This window comes from Drosophila innubila (assembly GCF_004354385.1).
Source record: "Drosophila innubila isolate TH190305 chromosome 3L unlocalized genomic scaffold, UK_Dinn_1.0 0_D_3L, whole genome shotgun sequence".
Classification (NCBI taxonomy): domain Eukaryota; kingdom Metazoa; phylum Arthropoda; class Insecta; order Diptera; family Drosophilidae; genus Drosophila; species Drosophila innubila.
In genome coordinates, this window is record NW_022995376.1 from 14368659 (window position 1) to 14392514 (window position 23856).

The 23856-nt window shown below is 40.0% G+C and overlaps 2 protein-coding genes across 2 annotated transcripts in view; one reads left to right on the plus strand and one right to left on the minus strand.

Moving 5' to 3' along the window:
* Nucleotides 1–14: 14 nt before the first annotated feature.
* Nucleotides 15–3650, minus strand: LOC117789037 (possible lysine-specific histone demethylase 1). The gene is made up of 3 exons (XM_034628035.1): nt 1948–3650; nt 773–1311; nt 15–708 (listed from the first exon to the last, which is right to left on the minus strand). Exons 1-3 carry the CDS (start codon nt 3501–3503, stop codon nt 95–97), a joined length of 2709 nt encoding a protein of 902 aa, XP_034483926.1. The 5' UTR covers nt 3504–3650; the 3' UTR covers nt 15–94.
* Nucleotides 3651–3965: 315 nt separating this feature from the next.
* The window catches only part of LOC117788712 (eukaryotic translation initiation factor 5B), a 29046-nt gene continuing 9155 nt past the window's right edge, over nt 3966–23856 (plus strand). The window contains exons 1-7 of the mRNA XM_034627553.1: nt 3966–4333; nt 4447–5684; nt 5742–7161; nt 7228–7360; nt 15437–15513; nt 17777–17972; nt 19101–19208. Of these exons, the coding sequence (XP_034483444.1) occupies nt 4263–4333; nt 4447–5684; nt 5742–7161; nt 7228–7360; nt 15437–15513; nt 17777–17972; nt 19101–19208 (3243 nt within the window). The 5' untranslated portion in view covers nt 3966–4262. The remainder of the gene's footprint in view (nt 4334–4446; nt 5685–5741; nt 7162–7227; nt 7361–15436; nt 15514–17776; nt 17973–19100; nt 19209–23856) is intronic.

The window sequence follows — 23856 nt, forward strand, 5'->3', positions numbered from 1 at the left end:
AAAAAATTATAAAATTAAATATAAACTAACTTTTATTTACCCAAGGTATATATTAAGCCTATTTTTATTATCGATTGAAAAAAAACCACAGTTTTTAGGGTATTTCTGTTGACTCGACATTATTTAGATTCTCCTCAGATTTCTTTGGCAATGGCGAGTCAGTTAGACGAGGTGAGAGGTCACGCAACTTGACAACATTGCCAACAGAAACCGAATTGGCAGCTTCACTTATCGAGTAGCCAATATCTCCGGGAGTACCCTCCGGATACCCCAAATAATAATCTGCAATACGGCCAGCCTCACGCAGTCCGCTCAAGTATGCGCCGTGAACTGTTGCCGGATAGTTACGTATCGTATGCTCTCCGGCAAAGAAGAGTCGTGGTAGTTCTTCGGACTCCTTACTGGAGTGTGGCTCCGGGCTTTTAGAAGGTATAACTGGTGCTGCCAGAAGATCATAGTCACTGCCAGATGAGCCCACAGAAACGTAACTATATGAACCGCGTGCCCACTGATCGCTGCGCCAGCGAGTGACAACTGTCTCCTTGGGCTGGGGCACAGATGTGTTGCCAAAGATGTTCTTCAGAACGGACATACAACGCCCAATAATGATGTCATCGGTTACGCTCTCCACAATGTTGGCGGCCATGCCAGCGACGAGAGCCAGCAAAACGGGCGTTGAACTGATGCTCCAGAACAGAAACATTTCGCCTAAAAATATAGTTTAGAATGGTCTTAAAATTGTCATTAGCTATTGTACAATTTAGCTACTCACCACGACTGGCGGTGGTGCTACCAACATGGCCAAAGAGATTGGCATTGGGATCCCAGAAAATTCGATCGAAGCAGAGTACAACTTTGTTGAGATTACCAAATCCTAAGCGACGGATGGCCTGTTGCTTCCAGTCCGGCAGTGGTGGCTCGAATTTCACGGTGTTTGCATGCTGGGATTCCTCATTCGCAACGGCAACCTTCAGCACTCCCAGGGTGAGCGTACAGACAACCAAGTCCGCTTTGTATGTCACTTCCGAATTGGATGTCTTTAGATTCTCAGCTACAATCTCGACTCCCTTGCTGTTGTATTTGATTTCTTTGACGGCACTGTTGAGTCGTATGTCAATGTTTTCAGTTAATGCCACCGGCACACAAGAGTATCCATTACGCACTGTCGTGTGATGTCCAATGAACTCAAAGTCATCATCCTGATCCCAGTGCTTTAGCGACAGATTGTTCAAACGAGTGGCATTGGCAAACTCCAGGTTGGCAAAGTGCCAGTCCAGTATGAGACGATCACGAGAGGATAGATATACTTGGCTAGAAGAAACACATTTAAATATAATATTCAGGGAATCAAACCGAAATAATCTAGGGAATTTAAATTTGAATGCAGAATGAATTTAGAAGCGAAACCATGACCAAAATGACATTCCGTTTGAAAATCGGTCGAGTTTTCACAAAGTTATTAAAGTTTGAAGCTAGTCAGACTTGGGTCCTAGGCACCTTACAAGTCAAAATTTTTGTTCGATTTCCCATGATTTTTGACAAAAAAATGAAAGGTCTCAGAATCAAGTTTAAAGTGTTGTTTTCTACTAATTACGATATAATAAGTTGACTAAAAGTAAAAACTTGAGATTTAAAATTTTGAATTTTCAAAATATCAAAGGGGGACCCTTATCATCAAATTCGAAGTCTAGCGAAAATAATTTTTTTCTTAAATTACTTAAAATTTGAATGCAGAATGAATTAAAAGGCGAAACCAAGATCAAAACGACATTCCGTTTGAAAATCGGTCGAGTTTTGATAAAGTTATGACAACTTTATACAACCGTACCGGTACAAGTGTTTCGGTTCTTGAAAGAGAATTAATTTCGGTTACGGTTTCAGTTCCGGTACTTAAAATAAAACGGTTACGGTGTTATTCCCTGATAATAAAACAATAAATGTACTAACCTGGGGGCATTTTGTTCAATCTCTTGTAGATGAACCTCTAGCTTTTGTCCCTGGTTTCGCAACTCTTCTTCGACTTTCATAGCGTCCTCCAGCTTGATTTGATTAATCCGAATTGTGTATTCCTGCTGGGCATAACTGGTCTCGTTGTGGGCGCTCTTGGGTAGGCGTTGGTTGACCAGAGCCTGATAGTCAGCCTTGAGCTTGGCAATGCTTTGTATAACGCTCTTGAGTCGCTTGCGATGCTCGATGATTTTTGTCTGGGCCGCGATGATCTCGTGCATGTGTGCAGCTCGCTTCTCTTGGACAGCCTTGTCCTGCATGTTGATGATCCATTCGAGAGCATCGCCCAGCGATACAGGATTATTACCAGCATAGTTGAAGTCCAGACGATGCGAAATATAGCTGGCCGATTCGAGAAGACGATTAAACTCGCGCTCAATGACATCATCCTTTTCCTTGGGCACCGGCTTGCCATCCGGGCCGTATAATGGACATGTCTGCTGAATTGGCACCAGATCCATGCCAATCTGTTTGCTGAGAATGGTCATGGGATTGCCGTAGACCCCAGTAACAACCATGGCGCCCAGATCCGCTATATAGCTATTTTTGCGAAATGTTGCAATGCGTCCGCCAACGCGATCTCGTGCTTCCAGCACAATGACATCCATGCCAAACTGTTGCAGCTGTTGTCCAGCAGCTAGACCGGAAATTCCCGCGCCAATAACGATCACCTTGCCAAGTTTCTTGCTGGGTATTGGGATTAGTCGCTTGAATATGCCAAAATTGATGAAGCCGTGCCGCTCCAGAAACGAATGCACACGCCTAACCAGATTTGGCTCACTGTCAAACGGCGGTGGCAGACATTTGAGTGCATTTTCAAAGGTCAACTGCACTTTGGGATTATCAACCCACATATGGAGCAGACTATTACGTATGTTGAGGAATACCCGATGGCCAAGTATGCCGGAGCGACTGATATCCGGAAAGCAGGCCTCCTCGTTGGGCGTCATCTTGCTAAAGGGCAATCGCGACTGAAAGACGGCGCCTTCCTGTCCCGACAGCACTGTGGGAGTGCTGGCATCCTTTGACTCACCACTGGCTCCGTTCGCAGCATCCTTCTGTGGAGCACTACGAGACCCACTGCTCGCCGGCTGCTGAACGCCACTCTCCGACTTACGTGAACGATGCTCCGAGGGCAAGCTATTGCGTTTCTCCGCCAATCCTGCGCTGCTACCCGACGAAACTGAGCTCGATTTGTCACAGGGTGCGTTCTCTGCACTGGCTGCTGCAGTCTTATTTGTATAATCGACCTTGGGCTTGTTACGCCGGCTTGTACGTCGCTCATCACTGGTGGCCGGCGTGTCGTTAGAGTCGTCGTCGAACTTGGACTTGGTTGGAGCAGTGCCTTGGTTACCGCCTCCAGAGATGCTGCGTTTGGGCGACGGTTCGCCGTCGGAGTCGTCGCTTATTAGAGTCACATACTCGATGGGTTCTGCTACCTTGCTGGCATTACAGCTGGCACTGCTATTGCTGCCACTGGGCTGAGTAGGCTTCATTGTCAGATAGGTTACTGAGTTAACGTTAACAATAACGAGCTTTGTTTTTCAATTTAATCACTACATTTAACGTCAGTTTTAAAGATCCAGATTTAAAGCCGACTGTGTTTTTCTTTTGCTTTACTTCTCTCTCACTCACTCCTCGTCTTAAACAGAAAGGCTGCCACCTTTTCCAGAAAGAAGTTTGCGATCTGGCAAGTCGTACCATTTTAGGTATTTTGTGAAAAATGGTTCTTGGAACAAATACATCTTTTTAAATTTTTCTTGATTTTGAATTTTTTAAATTTTTAAATTTGCAGCTACTCTTTTAAATGGCTGTAATTTTCATTACCTAAAATTTAAATAAAAGCTGTTAAGACTATCGATATCGTATCACATAAATAGTATCGTTTAACTATTATCAAAACTAGAAAGCAACATAGCTATCGATAGCGTTATCGAAGTTATCACACCGCTATCACACAGGTGCATCGTATTCGCTAACCGAATCGGCGAAACGTGCGAAAATTTATACATTTTAACCCATTCTTGTTGAATACAAACAGGCAAGTTGTTAACCCGCAACAAGGAAACCAAAGTGCTGCCGCTTAAAAGGGATCAGCTAGCAGCCGCGTCGTTATTTGCATACCTAGTTGTTGGAAGGGAAGAGATAGAGTCTCCTCGTTTCCTATCCGTCGCGTGTACACTTTTAGCAGTGAATTACTTTCGGAGTTTCGTGGGTGTTCCAAGAAGAAGCGTGTTGAGACTGCGTCAGGAAAGATGGTTAAAGCTAAAAAGGGCAAGAAAGAGATACTGACCACTGTCGAGGGTGGCTCGTCGGCTGACGAAATGTGAGTACGCTTTTCTTATTGTGTTGTTGTTGTTATTATTGTTTGTGGAGATGCCACGACGGCGTGTTGGCAACTTTCTATTCAAGTTAATAATGCATTTGCATTTATTGCAGTGAAACCAATCCTGTCATTGACTCGGAGGAGAAACTGAGCACAAACAACAAGAAGAATCAGCAGAAGGGCAAGAAGAAGAACAAGAATGCCGCAGCTGATTCGGATGAAGGCAGCGATAATGATGCTCAGATTGAGACCATAACAAAGGGTGTCAAAAAGATGAATGTCAAAGGCAAAGGTAAGGCCAAGGCAAAGAATGTCGACGATGAATCCGATGAAGAGTCAAGTCAAGCCAAATCAGCTAAGAAGTCAGCATTTAATCTCTTGGATGACGATGACGACGATGAGGATGAAACGCCGGCGCGTCAAATCTCTTCCGATGATGAGGAGGTGACGGCGAAGACACAGAAAAAGAACGAGAAGAAAGGTAAAAAGTCCAAGCGCAAGGGCAAAGGCGATGACGACGAAGATCTGGACCAGATGCTGGCAGAACTGCAGGCGGAGTACGCTGGCGAGGCACCGCAAGCAGCTACCGTTGTATCCCCCGAGCAACTGGCCGATGAGTTTTCCAAAAAGTCCAAGTCGAAAAACAAGAAACAACAACCACAAGCGGTGACTGTCGAGGATGCCGCTCCTGAAGACGATGACAATGAGAATGATGATGCTGGTGGCATGAAGACAGCAGCACAAAAGAAAAAGGAGAAGAAGGAGAGACAAAAACGAGAGGCTGCGCAGGCCAAGCAACGGGCAGCACTTGAACCTAAGCAAAAGCCAACACCTGTGCAGGCACCTGCACCAGAACCTGAACCCGAACCTGAACCGGTTTCAGAGGATGTGACTCGGCCAGAAGCTGAGGCGGAGGAAGCTGACGATGGAGGCAAGGCTGGCAAGAATAAGAAAAAGGGCAAGAAAGATAAAAAGGCCGAGGCCGAGGAGGAGAAGGATAAAAAGGACACCAAAAAGAAAGGAATGTCCGCAGCAATGGTAGCCGCCATGCAGGAGCAGCTCAAGAAGCGCAAAGAGGAAGAGGAGCGTCTGGCCAAAGAAGAGGAGGAGCGCCTTCGCCTTGAGGATGAGCGTGAAGAGGCGCGCTTAGAGGCAGTGCGTTTGGAAGCAGAACGCAAGGAGAAAAAGAAACAAAAGGAGGCTGAGCGAAAGGCTCGCCTTAAGGCTGAAGGCAAATTGCTGACCAAAAAGCAAAAGGAAGATCGTGCCCGTGCCCAGGCGCTGCTCGAATCGCTTAAAGCGCAGGGACTCGAATTACCCGATCCTAACGACAGACGTGCAGCCAGGCCAGGTAACAAGTAATAAATAGATTTCAATAAATGGTAAAATTAATTCAAATGTTTTACAGGAACCCGCATAAGGCCAAACAAGAAGAAGGGTCCTAAGGAAGAGCCCACCGAAGAAGAAGCCCAGGCGGCGGCCAAGGAAGCGGCCGAAGCAGCAGCAGCTGCTGCTGCATCTGATCAAGCGCCCAAGGAAGTCGTTAAGGAGAGTTGGGATGTCAGTGACAGTGAGCCAGAGCCAGAGGAGGAATCCTCTCAGGCAACCAACACAACAAACAACAATGGCAAAAATGAGGCAGCAGATGAAGAAGAGACCGATGAAGACGACGACGACGATAGCGACGATGAAAGCGATGACTCAGACGAGGAAAGCGATGTGTCCGAAAAAGAAGACACTACGGCCAATGATCCCGAATCGCGTCGCTTACGCGCTGAGGCACGCATTATTAAACGCCAAGCAGAGGCTGAGAAGAAGCGAACTACAGATGAGCTGCGTGCCGGTGTTGTTTGTGTTCTCGGCCATGTGGACACGGGTAAAACGAAGATCTTGGACAAACTGCGACGCACACATGTGCAGGATTCGGAGGCGGGCGGCATTACTCAACAGATTGGTGCCACCAATGTGCCCATCGATGCCATCAAGGAACAAACGAAATATGTGAAAAATGGTGCCAGCTTCGTGCATCGTCTTCCCGGACTGCTGATCATTGATACACCCGGCCACGAATCGTTTAGTAATCTGCGCAATCGCGGTTCCTCTCTCTGTGATATTGCAATTCTGGTTGTGGACATTATGCACGGTCTTGAGCCGCAGACCATTGAATCCATACAGCTGTTGAAAAAGAAGAAATGTCCATTCATTGTGGCCCTGAACAAGATTGATCGTCTGTATGACTGGCAAGTTCTGCCTCGCCGTGATGTCCGCGACGTGATCAAGGAGCAGCAGAGCAACACTCAATTGGAGTTCCAGCAGCGCACTAAGGATGTTATCCTACAATTTGCCGAGCAGGGTCTGAACGCAGCTCTGTTTTATGAAAACACAGATCCCAAGACTTATATCTCCCTTGTGCCCACTAGCGCCATCACTGGCGAAGGAATGGGAAATTTGCTATTTATGATTACGGACTTTTGTCAAAATATGCTGGCCAAGCGTCTCATGTACTCAGAGGAGCTGCAGGCCACGGTGCTGGAAGTGAAAGCTATTCCCGGCCTGGGCACCACCATCGATGCCATTCTGATCAACGGCAAATTGCGTGAGGGTCAAACAATGATTTTGGCTGGCACAGATGGGCCAATAACCACACAGATTCGTTCGCTCCTGATGCCACAGCCTATGAAGGAGCTGCGGGTGAAGAACGCCTATGTCGAGTACAAGGAAGTGAAGGCGGCTCAAGGTGTTAAAATCGCTGCCAAGGATCTGGAGAAAGCCATTGCTGGCATCAATCTGCTAATTGCGCACAAACCCGACGAAGTCGAAATATGCAAGTGGGTGATACACTGATACATTATATTCTCTTTTGGAACTTTCATTTAACTGTTGCTCTTTTGCAGAGAGGAAGTTGCCCGCGAACTGAAGAGCGCCCTGAGTCACATCAAGTTGGCTCAGTCAGGCGTCTATGTGCAGGCCTCTACTTTGGGTTCACTGGAAGCTTTGCTTGAGTTTCTGCGCACTTCCAAGATTCCGGTAAGTAGCTATTTATTTTCAGTTTGAATTTGTGCTTTATATATAAATATATTATAAAAAAGATTAGATGAAGATGTACTATTAATGTTACCCTTGGTATTGTTTATATATTCATTAGGAATTGTTTGTGATGTAGAGTCATGTCCATGCAAGGATTTAAAAAACGGATAGACTGATAAATACGTAACTCTTATTTACATTTGCTTATGTCTTAATTCAAAGGCTTCAATTTACACCATTCCGATCGGCCAGTTTGTAAAAGAACTTTGATCGAAAATTTGAAAACATACAGAATTTATAAAGATATGTATACTTAGTAAAATTCGGTTTTATCGTTCTCCAAGTTTGTCTCTTTAATCTTTGCGCAATTCATGTAAGATTGCCAAATAAGACTATTAAAAGTATCTGCTAGTCAATCAGTCATTTCTTAATATTTAAGTTTACTTTCGATCTACCAAACTTACCTATGTTTAATTAGATCATATACTTCCCGTGAATTTATGATCATAAATGCAATGTTGAAGAACTTTTCTTTTGGATTTCGATTTTTAACAAATTGACTTTAGTGAAATATGGCGAAAAGTTGTAAATTGTCAGACAAAAAGTATTTTTGGAAAATTATGAGTGCATGATGCGTCGTCAGCGACGTCGGCGTCGTCATCATTGCGTTCTGTGTCTGCCCAAGCTTCAGTCCCCAGTCGCCACCTGCGTTTCCGTCTCCTTCTGGCGTCCTCGCAGCCAATGCGGCAGACAACATCGAGTACGACTACGACTACGACTACGTCGAGAACGGCGTAAACATAAAATGTATTTTTATAAATGCGGTGCAAATAGTTGCAACAACATCAGCGACAACAACAACAGTAACAAATAACACAACTACAAGTACAATCCCGGCCACATCGAATGATTCATGCCACAAGCAGCCATGCGGCGGGCGCATAGCCAACAACACGCACTGCCTATCCATCCCATCACATACTCTCATACTCTCATACCATACCATACCATACAATCCCATCCCATTGCCGTCTGTCCCCCAATCAAGAAAAACTTTGAACGCCCAACTAAAAATATCATGCGCTCTATATATACCAGCCAAATGCGTTTACATATGTATGTAAATATGTATAGATCTGAAATTGAAGTATATGTGTATGTACCTGAACGGATATGGAAACTCACATTGCAAATTTCAAATCACTTTTTTTTTTTATGTATGTATACCCATACATAGACATTTTTCCGCATCGTATTCATGAATGAATGCAGTAGTGCAACCTGAAGCCAGGAATTTCATTTAATAATATTTGTCTTTTACTTTATAAACATTTATACGAGAATAAACATATATTTGCATAATGAAGAGCTCAAATTTCAATTAATTGCAAGCTGGAAAAATGCTTAACGGAAGTAACAACAGTTAAAATAATTTGTTAAATACAACACTGCATTTTATACCATCACAGTGGACGTCATTCCACGCTAGTGACGAAAGCAACACAAGGGGTTTGAAAGGCGACTAGCAATATATACAGGAAAAATGGAAAATTTGATATCGTTTGATTTGATCGAAAGATATATTCCTAATGTTATTAAGTTTTAAGTATTGGAGCTTTAAGTATTCAGTCTAGTTTCTATAAAATTTAAGACATTTTTTATAATGTAATAATATAAAAGGATAATGACTATATCTATCAAAATTGAACTCGATAAAAATTTTTGTTTGCAAAATAAAAGAGGATATTAAACTGATATTTATTAATAATCTATTGAAACTTTACTTCTGAGATCGACAGATCAGTTCCATAGACTACCGACGAATATGATTGTATTTATTTATTTTATATCTATTCGGCTTTTGATGCTGTTCTGTTAAGTAGGGATTCATATGTACATACAGCTTTGAAGATAAAGTGAAATTCTTAAAAAACACAAATTTCTCTGCATTAAAATAAATTAATGTACAACTATTAACAAGACTAGTTCCAAAGACGTTTGCTCTTATTTGGCAGCTAAACCAGCTAAAGCATTACAAGCTCATTAGCCGCAAGCAGCCTACATTTTCTAGGGTTTCCCACAGTGTCATCATCTTCATTATTTATAAGGCGGCAGCCTCAACACTTTCCCATGCTAAAGGTTTCATCCAAATCAGACGCCAACGCAACCGACAACTATGCAAATTAGCTAATACTTACATAATTCTACTCAGAGTCATGTGTAGTTGTCAACTTTGGGTCCGAAAGAGTGACTGAATGAACGAATAAATGAATGAGTGAGTAGAGGCAAATGAAAATGAATGATAAGATAGTTTAAAATATACCCGGAATCAGAATTAACAGATAAATTGAACGAAAGAATTAATCAAGTTATTAAACAAAGTAAATTCATTTTATTGTATATAGTATCTATTAGTTGAGCAGTCTTTCTATATAATTTCAATAGACACATTTTAGATGCTAAATTTGTCGCCGTCATGTTTGTTTCAAAAATCGATTATGGCCAAGCTGACAAACTGACTGACTGACTGACAGACAGACTCCACTTGATTGCCATTCATTCATGAGTTGAGTGGAAAATGTGGGCAGTCACCGGCCGGCTACATAACAAGTTCCGCCCTCGTTTAAGCCAAATTTAGTAAATAACTAGCGCCAACACAAACTACAGTCAAACGGTTGCTGGCTAGTTTTTGTCATGTCGGGTATTATCAGCTAGATAAATAAATTGTTTTAGTTACTTAAAGTATTGCAACTTTGGCAGGGTATTTTATAGTGTATACTATAGACTAACTTTATATTAATAAGTCACAAAACTATGTAACTATTGCAGTATATGTACATATGTATTTGTATCTGTTTTTGGTTGCGCTCGCGTAATTATTTAAAGCCCCCACGCTGTGAAATACGAACTGGGATTCCGAATTTATATTGGCTTTGATCAAATTGACCGGAAATTGTCATTTAACTCACTTGTTATGGTCGCTGTTGTTGGCTGCCAAAAAATTGATTTCAGACACGTCGGCAAATCGTGTTAGCCCATAAAATATGGTGCGGATGCGAAACGATAGGTGTCTGGGACAAAGAGTATGCCACAGAGTATAAAAGTGTGTTATGAACATACAGTTCCCATATGAAAATATACATATATATTTCGTACAACATTTAAGAATGTGAAAGATATTGTCCAAATTTATTGATGTCTTTTTACTTGATTTAATTAATTGATGCTGTAATAAGTTTGCGATTCGAGTATTCTCTTCTCTGGCTCCAAGTTCTGTCTGGGAGACTTATTCCCTGTTGTTGAATCTTCTTCCTTGAGTGTTGCAACTCATGCATCATTTCATTGAGCGCGCGTCGCATTTAAGAAATTCACAATACATTAACAATAACAAAAGTAAGAACAACAATAAAAAAAACAAGCTCAGTTAAGTGTCTCCAAAAAAAGAAAAGAGCAACAGCCAGACAATAAATTGTATAGAAAACAAATCAATTACAAATACATGCATTACTGTCGCTCTTTCTCTTATTCTCGCTCGCTCTCTCTGTCTCTTTCTCTTACACTCTCTCTCTGTCAGGCACTTGCGCTGCTTTTAATTGCGACCCACGACGAAAAGTTATTATTATTTCTGTTGTTTCATTCATTTTGGTAGACAAGTTGCTTGTTTGTACAGACTCACACACACACGCACACACACACATATGTACACACACTTAAGCACTAACAGTTGCTCTCGCACAGTAATTCATTTTATTGATCAAATAAACATTTGCTACACATTTCGATAAATTAAACACGACGCGGCAGGGCGTATCGACAGCAGCATCAGCATCAGCATCAGCATCAGCAGATGAAGCGGCAGCTGAAGCAGCAGCGGATCAATGCCGCTCTTTCTATTCATAAAAATTAATTGCACTTGTTGCTGTCGGCCCTCTGCTCTCCATTCCTCCCTTGCTCCACGCTTTACCCATTTCCATCTATTGGCCATGTGTTTAGCGCTCTTAGGCGCGTGCGTCACACACTCTAAAGATTAACAATTTTCACTTAGAACAGCAATACCCATAATATTTGTATAAATAACCATAATTCATTAGCAGCACCTCGCCCCGCAAGAATTCACACCCGAAAGACAGCCAAAATCTCAGTCAGAATGAGGAATGTTTAAAGTTCTTTCAAGATAACATGTCTCTTAGGCAAAGTTGAAGAATTAGCTGAATTTGTCCGTTTCCTTAAACTCATAAAGTTGAATTTTAGAATAAGATGAAAAAATAAATTTGTGTAATTAAAGAATATCTTCGCTGCCAAGCTGTACTTGACACTGCTATCCTCTTCAGGATGTGTTTTAATTTTATAAGAATGCATGCCAATTTTCATGCATTTTGCAAATAAATTAAAGTTGCTGCAATCGAATTTGGGCAGTCGCATTTCCCATTACGCCACTGACTTGGCTTAGAGTTATGACTTTCTGTTCAGTTGGTTGCACATTTTTATGAGACGCGACGCAGGCGGAAAGCTGAAAACAGAAGACAACATGCACATGAACATGAGGCACAAACACCCAAAGTTTGTGGTGCCACAGTCGTTGTGCTGTTATGCAATCGGCCTGAACTGCAATCTCTGCCTAAATTCCGTTTGAATCTTTGCCTGTTGCCAACTGAAAAACTGAAAAACTGGCAAGCGGCTTCATTAACATTTGCTGCTCGTTGTCGACTGTCGGCAGTCGACTGTCGGCCAAATATAGCGTAGCCAACCTGACTGACGTTACTGCCATTCATAAAAAGCTATGCTCCTCTCGTCGCTGTCGTTTGCCTTGTTGCTTATACAACTCTTGGCCGACTTGGCGTTGTTATTGCTACTGCTGCATTTTTTCTCTATTACCCACTTATTTTGGCATTGGTATAGGTACTTTGTACCCACATAAGAAACACCCGCAACAACGCAATTTGTTATTGTTGTTGTTGTTTTCATTCATGCAAACAATATCTGTCTCTAACTTTGTATCTCTTTCTTTTATGAATGAAAAAATTGCACAAAAAATATACGTAACAACAAGCTCGGAGTCTGCCAGTCCGTCCGTGACGTTTTTCTTTCATGAATGAAAAATTGTGCAGAAAAAACCCAACAGCAATTTGGAACACAAACAATCCTCAACGAACAGTAAATACTCTTTACAATAATAGCAAAGGAAGTACAATTTTTAGTATAGTAAAATTAAAATAATATGAAATAAAAATATAATTTAGCGCATATTTACATCGTAATGTTGTGGATAGCTGTTGGTAAATAGAATAGGTTTTATTATTATTATTATAGTTTAAATAAAATATAATTAATTGACACATTAAAAAAATAGTTATAATTGGTGGCAATTTTAATTAACCAGTCAAAGTAGTCTCTTGATAGTGTATTAAAATAAAGCAAGCAACCTGGAGTTTCTGCCTTTTGAGTTTGTTTTGTTTAATGCAGGTATTTGGGCTGTAAATGTAATTATGCAGCATTTGCCCATTTCTAAGCATTGTTGTTGCAGTTGTTGTTCCTGCTGCTTTTGCCATAATTGTGTGGCTCTGCCGTTGCACTGTGCCTCGGGCGTCGACGTCATTGAGTGCCAGTTTTTGAGGTAGCTAGACTAGGTAAGAGTACATGAATGTATATACTATGATGTATGTATATAGATGTGTAGGTAATTTGATTCCCCTATGCATTTTAATTAAAAGTCAACAATATTCGCACACACATATACACACAGAGAGGTTTCGCAAACGGAGACACACACGCACACACACACACACACACACATTTGCTCATGCACCAGCGTTGGCAACAATTTGTAATCGAGACGCAGTTGCATGCAAATATGCGAATGTTATGGAAACCCGCAACGCGCAACGCCCACAACCAAATGCAAAATGAGGGGCACAAGAGAATGAAGAAGGAAAATTAAGAAACCCAGATGAAACAACAAAATAATTGGCCTTCTTGCACTTCTAATAATTGCAAACAGTGCGCAATTCGTAACGTAAATTTCTCAAAAAAAAAAAACAAAACACAAACATAACTTTTTTAGCCTCCTCAGACTTTGATTCTATTTACCATCTGGCTAGCAAAAAAATTCTAAAGGGCAAATTCGATGACGGCAACAACGTGAAGCTTTCAAGTTAGGGTTCCATTCATGAATGGCCCAAAAGCAGCTGGAAATTTAGTTCAAACGGAACAACCCTTTTCCTTTCTCTCTCTATCTCATTCTCCCAATATTACTCTCTCACTCTTCGCTTTTCTTACGTCGAATTTGTTTTGCTGAATTTAATGAATGAATTTAGTTTTGTGCGCTTTTTCTCATGCTTTGCGGTATACACTACATTTATACATCTACAACTACCACTTTATTATACATATGTACATACATCTTTGCCTACATACACATTTACATCTTCATTCACATCGACATTAAAAGAAAGAAAGGAAGGAAGTGAGCAAAGAAGCAGACAATGCCAACGTTTTCATTAATGCGACGTAGTTTGCTGCCAAGAACACGAAATAACAACAACAGCTTTATAAAACTGGCACCAATTGCTGAAGCGTGCGGAAGTCTAAATACCCTTTCTTTTATATTTTCTAAAGTCTGAATTAGAAAATGTTTCGGGGGCAATAGAAATTGTCAATTTCTTTTTAATAAAATAAAATAAATTATAATATATGGTATATATATTTTACAAAATAATTACATCATTAGATACATTCTAGCAATTATTATTCTGATACTAAATGGGTATATAAAATTATATTTGCTAGTTAGATCAATAATAATAATAGTATAAGTCTAACAACGAATTAGACTAAGACTAGGAACGAAATAGGGCTAAATTTAATCATCATTCAAATTAACGTGCTTCAGTGACAAATGCTATGTCTAACTGCTAGTATCTTCTCTAAGGGTATACAAAAACAAAAAAAAAAGTGAATGAGTGAACAGGCCAGCGAGTGAATGAGTAAATGAATGAATGAATGAGTAAATGTTCATACATATAAATGAAAACAGAAAAACAACAACAGCGGAAGTAATTCTTCCTGCATCGTATACACACACACACAGACACACACACACACAATGGAAGTTTGAAGAGCTTATTGCTTAATTTTCATTCATAAACACGTTGCGACCGCATTTTTAATGAAATCAAACAGCAAAGGAAGTTAGTCCGAAAACAGATAATAGATGCGAGTACTTACTTGTATGCATAGAAGAACGGAAGTTGAACGGAACGTGCTGAACTGAAAAGCTGAGAAAATTAAGCAGCTATTTTCTTTCCATTTTTGTAGCAAATGACACGAACTGACTGACTGACTGACTGACTGACGAATTGAGCTGACCGATTCTTGGATTTATTTTAGTTTCAAGTCTTGTGCTGAGCACCGACCACGCCCTTGGAGTGACCTCCTCCTGCGAAAGTGCCAACGTGTGAGCCTTGAGTGTTGACGTCATTCGAAGGTGTCAGGCTTTCAGTACGACCTTTTACCTTTTGGCCTCGTTGTCATCGAATCGTTTGCTTTTTTTTAATTAGCTTTGCATTTGCTTCTACGTAATTTGACCGCCTACAAATTTGGGGAAACTTTCCAGCTATCTACTGCGATTATGGCTAAGAGAGAGAAAGGGAGAGAGAGAGACTCTATTTCGTTGTTTCCAGTTGCCATGTGGATTATTTGTCCCATTTTGCTATCACTTCCGTTTGCCATTCTAGCATGCAATCGTGATTGTGGTTGTTGTTTGTCCGCTCTACAATTACATTCTTTATCGTTCTATTTTACGCATCGTTCTATTGTTATGCCTTACAATTTCAAACCAACAATAAACTTCCGATTTCATTTATTATGCCAGCTTAGTGTAAAACTCTTTTTTGATCTCCATTGAGATGATAGAAAATTAAGTAGACTAAAATGTATGAATGCATTTAATTTGTAATTAAATCTGTCTTTTAATTTTAAGTCTATCGATTACACTACGAACATTCATAATTTATACTACTTTTTTTTCAACTAATTGTTTTGTATTTAATATTTTATTTTTTCTCTTTCCCTTTGCAGTACTCCGCCATTCGCATCGGTCCCGTAGTCAAGCGTGATGTGATGAAGGCTTCAACTATGCTAGAACATGAAGCACAGTAAGTAATCAAAATTCAGATTCGAAATTTATATGTTTATTTAGAGTCATTCTTTAGTTCTACTCGCTGCTAACTTGAATTCCTTGATAGGTAAACAAAAGTTTACTATAATGCAATGGATGCCAAATTTTAAGTCTTTATATAATGAAGTCAGTCATTTCTGATGCTAATTTGTTTAAGAGTATACTTCATAAAAGCTTCTTACAATTCAGGCTATCATTATCAGCACATTCATGTGGAATTTTGCCTTTAAATGAGCGTATTTACAGGCAGATCACACATTATTATTATGGTATCAGTTAGTGCGACAACATTGTAGTCATCGACATTAAACTTTAAAGACAGGCTCGAGAACGTTTCAATTTTATTGCAGCTTTACTTTATTAACACAACTGCCCCCTCACACTCCACAGCTCAGATAGGATGAGAACAAAAGACTTATAAGAGAATGAAGCGGCTCTTTGAAGAGCGTGTGATAAAGCCGACAAGATCTGAAGCTGAAGCTGGAGCTGAATCCGCTGCTGTGGTTGGGTTAAGTGATTCATTTAGCGGCAATCAGAAAATGCACTTTCCAGTCAGGCTCAGCGATCCTCATGATTTATTGTTATACGTTGGGGGTTGGGGGGAGCCCTTTTTTAAATATTTGCCTTGACGGCAGCTTTATCTCATTAGAGTCTTTTTATTTATTTTTTTTTTTTCGCCTGACCATTAAGTGATGGAAATGAAATGCCAAATAGCCAATGCCAACACCTCTCTCTCTCTCTCTCTTCTCTCTATCCTCTCGCTCCGCTTTGCCCTAATGACAAGTTTCCAATTGCAATGGCAACTGGCAACTATTTTCGTGCTCTGCTTGGCAGCAACAAAGCGATACAGCAACAGGCTGCAGATACAGATACAGATACTGATGCAGATGCAGATGCAGATGTGGACGCAGATAGGAGATACATTTACAATTCGTTCTGCCCACACAATTCTACGAGAGTGCTGCGCTCAAATTACTGCGTCACATTCGAAACACCAACAACAAAAAATGAAAAATAGAAATGTGCGGCTTTCAGATACATTTGTATCTGCATACGAGTACGAGTATCTACGCCCATGTAATAGACGTGGCGTTTCCGCTGCCGAACATTTCCGGCCCTTGCGCATGCGCAGCCATTTGAGTTATATATGTATGCTTTTAAAGCACTCTTTTATTTGTTGTCTCCCTTCCACCATCGCTGAAGTGTGCGTATCTTGCAGATACTCGATTCGACTGTCAGGCTATAAACTCAATATTACATTTTTACTATGTGTTGCCGTTTATTTATTGATGATTCTTACGCGCGCGGAATTTTAAACCATAAAAATTTGCTTTTTACGCTGCAGGTGATCATGAAATTTGTTTAAGAGCCTTCTTGCCTAAAGAGGAAGAAAAACATTCCGTCCCAGCCTGTCCAGATTTATCTCTTCAAGCAACATAATAAAATCTTTAACCGTCTTTTATGTGATTTTTTACACTCTCAACTAATATAAAATATAACCTCCCAACGAGATAAATGCTATACACATATAAATTGTATATATTATTACAAACTTTTTTTTTTGCCAAACGATCGTTGCATTCTTTTAGAACAAATATGCAAAATTAATTCCAATTATATGAGATTTTATTTGGAATCATAAAAGTACAAAGCCTGCACACAAATTATATTTTATATTTTTATACTTTTTGGTTAATCTTCTCAAATGATTGCATTTATTTTATTTGATTATGGACACTAAAAAATTATTAGTTACAAAAAGAACCCTCTAATATTAAAAACTTTATTTTCATTGCAAATGTATTGCCAAAAGTCTTGAGCGGCACCCAATTTGTAGACCCTTCCTGTCGCCAGTGTGACGCGTCGAAACGATCGCACGTAGCGGGTTAATATGTACTGTTTCCTGTCACTCAAAGCACACAGCAAGTGGATATACCCCCAAGCTGACCAAATGAAACAAGAGAAAAGCAGAGAACGTTGTCTTTATCACAATTATTACAGACTTCCTGGTTACCTAGATGACAAGATCATTAGGCGATTAAGTCAGACAAAATCCAATACTATGCATTTGTTCATTACGATGCTGATGATGTTGATAATGATTATTATTGTGTATCATAATAATTGGTAGATGCTTTAATTTGTTTTTCTTTTAATTGCACACAATTGCCTTGGCGTGATCACTAACCCAATCTCTCTAATTGTCTCTTGTTTTTTATTTTTTTTCTTAACGCCGTCAGATATGCAACAATCTTGGCATTCGATGTGAAAGTGGAGCGAGAGGCTCAGGAAATGGCAGATTCGTTGGGTGTTAAAATCTTCCAAGCGGACATTATCTATCATCTGTTTGACAAGTTCACCGCCTTCCGTGAGGAGTTAAAGCAGAAGAAACGCGAAGAGTTCCGATCGATAGCTGTATTTCCATGCAAATTAAAGGTAAGTAAAGAACTACAGACTGATAAGGTTTCTTTGTTTATAATAAATATATATAAAAAATTTCCTCAGTGTTTGAATGATCTGTATTGTAAGGGTATTAAGTCTTCTGTGTTATTAAATATAATAAACCTTTTTATTCTCAATGTAACTACGATCGAAACGTAATTATTCCAAAAGCTACAGGTGTAAAATGCAATCAACTGGATTTGTGGTTGTTGCTGCAAATGTTGATCTCCAGCTGGGGTAATTTCTCTCTCTCTCTCTCTTTCGCTTGCTGAGGCTAATGATGCGTGCTGGCCAAGAAACGCCACTCGAACGAGCGATTAAAGCTTGTCCAAGACGCTTGAATCACGTCCACACTTCCTGCTCAAATAATGTTAAAGCAGCCCGTATTTGATTTATAGGTAATCATTAGGTTATAGTCACAGTCGACCCTCTAGACCTCTACAGTCTAGAGTCTAGAGTCTAGATCAACTTTGCTTACTTATGATATATTCTAGCCAGCCATCGTCATCGTCGTCTCCCACTGTGCTGTTAATTGGACACATAGTACACAGCTGTTCATGCCACACGGCTGCAATGTCAGTTGTGGTCGGTTGCTTGGTTGCTTAGTTGGCCTCACTGCCTTAACAATGACGTTGTTTAGTTAAGTTATTAACTTGCCTCATCCGTTCCATCCCATATCAACTTGCACTGGGTTCTCTGTGCCACTTTTTCTATAGTTATTTGAGCTTGTTTCAATGCCTGCTGCAGGCGTAACACCATTTGAAACCATCTTTAGTCGTTAAAGCTACAGAAACAAAGCAAATTTAAGCAAGATAAGTATTTGGACTATATGGTTGATCCTCAAGAGAAATGGGAAATAAATAAATTTGGTTGATTTTACGCATTTTTTTGACTTAAATTCTTAGTTTAAAAAAAAATCTTTGCTTTTTCCATTTACTAGGATTTGTTATTCAGAAACATTTTCTGCTAATGGTCCTTTTTTTTATTCCAAGACTGCTTAATTTGCTCTTATTTTTTGTTTGTTATGTGCAATCTTTAAATTTAAGCTACTATTTATTGGAGTCATTGGATATCAATATCAGAATCTGATCAAATTTCATTTTCTTCACATTCCATTTACAGATACTGCCACAATTCATATTCAACAGCCGCGATCCGATTGTCATGGGCGTTATGGTAGAAAATGGCATAGTTAAAGTGGGAACGCCAATCTGTGTGCCCAGCAAAGAGGTAAGTACAATATGGACAGAGCAAAGTCAAGCAAATATTTAACTATTTCTGCGAGAGTGCCACAAAAGGTTCATTGAATGACCAAGCATTGTAGATCCATCCATCCATCCATCTATCCATCCATTTATATATCTATCTATCTATCTATAGGGACAGAGACAGGGTCTCCACTTTCGGTATCATTCTAACTATTGCGACTTGTGCGAGCACACAATGAAAATCCTTGTCTCTGGTCTCTTCAAAAGCGTGTCAAGTATCTAGATACAAAGTGTATGGATGTGAGAGAGTGTGTGTGTGTGTGTGTGTTTATAAGGGCCCATCTTTATAAACTGCGTCATTCTGGCGCTGGTTTTGTGTGTTTGGTTTTGTAGCTGACTTCGGGCTTCTTTCTCGAGGCTTTCATTGTTGACACAGGTGCGTGTTGTGTTTGTTGTGTCTGCTACACTTGGCTATTCTTTTTTTTTTTTTTATTGTTTATTTGTCAATGCTCTCGTGATGCAATTGCGCTGAAGAAATAATATATATAACTTTAGATATATATGTATGTATCTCTGAATACCAAGTTTATAGTCAGCTCATTTGCCAAATTCTTTTACGAAATGAACTTCAGAATGCTTGAGATATTTCTTTGGTTTTGCGACTCTTTCCTTTGACGCGTTGTTGTGCATTTCCTTTGTGCATTTTGATATCCTGCTGCAAAATAAAATGTATGTGATTGTTGAGGCTCAATTATTTGTCCTTCCGTTTTGGATTGCGCTCGCCTCAATTTATGCGAAGACATGTCCTGTTTCCCGTCGTCACAGACGACACAACAATAACTGTTTCCTCTTGCCACAATAACAAAAACCAACAACAACAACAACAACGAGGAAGAAAACAACGACGACAACTTGAATGGCTACTGCAGCAACAAGAATCTTTTAGCAAAGGGTTTGCCTCCGTTTTGTGCTCTCCGCTTGACTTTTGCCAAGTTAAACAGGGAGAAGAGTTGATCGCCTGGACGGTCGCTTGGTCTCCCGTCCGTCTGTCTGTCCGCCTGTCTGTCCGGCTGTCTGTCGAGTTGGCTTCATTGGCAATTATAACTTCCTCAATTATCCAGCAGAGCGCAGCTAAGCTGTGCGCTTCCCGTCATTTATCGTCATTCTTTTTAACATTTTCCTCCTTTTTTTTTGCAGCTCTTTCAAAAGTATATTAATACAGATTTTTAAATTCTTTATGCCAGTTTGAAAAATACCCTACAACAGAACTAAAGGAGATCTGTGCGAATTACTCGTAATGTCATCTTTTCAGAAAATATCCTACAACGAAGTTGAAAAACTCATTCAGATACATTTCATACCGTAACTAACATACTACTTCACTTTTATTTTATGCAAGGAAGAAATACGAAAATCTACATAATTTTTAGGAGCTATTGCTCCATCTATTTATGCTCTTTGTCGGGTAGCTCATCAACCCAGCTGCTATAGTCTTTCCGAACTGTAGGTTGAAACATGTGAGCCCCCAATCAACTCTACTTTAGATGTGCACGTTATTTCTGCGAAGAATGCTCTCAGTGTAGAGCTTGTCGCCAATGTTGTTGTTTCTTTTTCTTGTTCTTTTTTATCCATTGCCTCGCGATTTCCGTCGATTTTGACTTGGACTTGGAACAAGGGGTCCAACTTCCTTTGGAGCGACTGCCGCGTGTGCGTGTCGGTTGATCGGTTTGCCTTACCAGATGGCCAGATGGTCAGGGATAGACATTGGAACAGGAGGGCCAAAGTCAGAGCAAGGCCTTGCCCTGCCCTGCCCTGCCATTGATTGCCTTTATTAATTATATAATTAAATCTGTAATGACAGAGACTTAACCACTTGGCCGCCAGCTTCGAAATATAAAAAAAAAAAATAATAATAAGATGGCCCTTTGTTTCAGCGCCGCGGTAATTGTTTCGTTGGATACCAAAACTTCCGTTCTCATACGCAATTTGACCAACTGTGCTTCAAAAACCACTTCCTTTTCCCGTTTTTGGTCTTTCGATCGATCGGTTTGTCGATCAACTGTTGGATATTTGGCTTACACGTTGCGCGTGCTTCAACCCTTAACCTTAGGTCAATTGAGGCCGACATTTGGGCCAGCTTGTCAATCGTCTCTGCAAGTGTCAAAGTGTGTAATGTAATTTGAGATACACGTTTGACAACAGTTGCCCTGGGGCTAATGAGGGTATGCACTTTTTTTTTATATCAAAGTTTTACTTCTGTGTCGGTATAGGGTATTGATTCCATCTGCTGAGTTTTTACATATCGATTCAAAGTGATTTTTTAATTGAATAAAGCTTAAAATAGTATTGTGAATTATGCATATTTGAATTATAGTTAGCAATGATCAATTAAGTTACTTACAATATTTTTGTTTGAATTAACTTTTGATTAAAATCAGATCATTATTTAGTTTTATATTAAATTATTAATCTTAAAAAATATATCTAAATAGTTGATAAAAAAAATAAGTACGATCAGCTAAGAAGCTGAGGCAATTTGTTCTTTTTTAGTGTAGTTTCCCCTGTTAGTTGAATTTGGTTAATTAAATAAATATACTCGTTTCTGCAAGGGTATCTAAACTGCGACATTCGAGGTGTATCTTTAATGTTGTGTTGCTAATTTTCTACGCTGGCTGCATTTAAAAGCCGAGCTAAACAGCGAACGGAAGTTGGAGGCGTTTCTCAGCGCCAAATCCGACAATCACTTGATATATGTATGTTGTTCGTGTATGTGTATGTGTATCTGCGTCTACTATAACTAATTTCTATTCACACACACATTTGTATGCATATAGAGTGAGTGCCTAGTCTGGTTGACTTCTTAGAGACGGTTATTAATGCGCACAGCAAAAACGAAACCAAAACCAAAGCCCGAAGAAAGCGAAGTTTTTGTTAATTCAGACGTGAAGCAGTTTCGTATCTGCAGTTGCTGTTGTAGTGCATGCAGATGTAGATGTATCTTGTAGGTAGTTTTGCATTTTTGTTTCTTTTTTGCTGTTGCTGCTACCCGTTGAGCAGGCTCCTGTGCTGCTGGCTGCAACACTTGCCGGTTGCCAGTTGCCACTTGTTTCTTTTTTTCGGTTGCAAGATCGAACAGAGGCGATCGATATCTTTTAATAATTTCATTCATGCCTTCAGTTTTGTTATTGCTTTTGCCGCTGATACTGAGTTCGAGTACGAGTATATGCACAAGTGTTGTTCGACCGGAAATGAAAGCTTTTTCAACGAACTGCCGGTTTTTTTTTTTTTTTTGTTAATTAAATGCCACCGGGCCGTGGTTTGATTACCTACGAATACTTATTGTATAGTAGCACTTTTCTCTTTTTGTGCTTCGTTTCCCGGTTCCAAAGTATTGTGAAAGGGTGTCCCCCTTATAGGGGATCTCGAGTACTTAACGAATGTGCCGTCGCATTTCAGGCAAAGATTTTGATACGGTTCCCTGAATTGCTAAGACCACATGGGCGTATAACTTCCGTTTGCAAACTTGGCCAACTTGGCCTGGGAATTTGGAATGTAGACACCAAAATGATGTAACTGCTAATTATACATTATTGAGTACTACTAGAATAACGTTAAATATGAATCAAAATTTATTCGTGAAATATGTGAGAAAGGGTAAGTCAATTATCAGGGTAAAATTTCTGCGTTTATACTCGTATACATATTTTGGAGCTCAGAATAAATTATGAAATTAATATTTACTTATACTTAATATATAAAAATGTAGAAAAGGGTATCTTATTCGATATCTTAAAATAATACTAGAATAAAGTTCAATCTGAGTTAGTATGTATTAAAAATGTGGGAAGGGTATTTCATTTCGAGCAATCTTGCTTTTGTTTCTCGACTTTATCAATAGGCAGCTGCGTCATATTTGCTGCTGGAATTGTTAAGAATCAAAGACGTGAGCGACAAAGGAGAATTTTTTGAGAATTACGACAACAATGGGAGTGACAATAACAATGACAACAACAATCAAAAGGCGGTAGAAACAGCGCTAAGAATCGGAAGAAGTTATTAAATGGAAATGGAAAAGAAGTTGCAGCTGAGGCGCAACTGCGGAAGCGCATTTCAGTCGATGGCAACGGCAGATGCGGGTTGCAATTTGATGCAGCAGTAACAACTACAACAACAGCAGCAGCAACAACAACTGCCACAGAACGGAAGTAGGCAACGTTGCCGTTGGCAGCGGCAGAACGGATGTGAATGCTTCCGCACGTAGACAGAATGAATGAGTGAATGTGATTGTGAATGTGAATGAAAGATAGGAAAATGAGCTAACCGCTCCAAATTTAAGTAAGCACTTGAAGGCGGTAGTGTGTGCGTGTGTGTGAGTGTGTGTGAGTGTGTGTTTGCTGACGTCGGCAGTCCTCCTACAAGGAGGCGTGGCATTGCAGTCAAGTCGGAAGTGAACGAACGACACAAAGTGCAGACAGTAAGAGGGAGTTAAGCAGAAGGAAGTTCTTGAAAAACCCTCTCATAAATGCTAAGACATGGGCAGGTGTGTATTCTTAGCCGGAAGTAAACGGAAATTTTATGAGTGCAAAGTTATGAATGGTCCGTTGACTCAACTCATGTGTGTGTGTGAGTGTGTGTGCTTATCATAGAATATACATATGTATTTATTCATG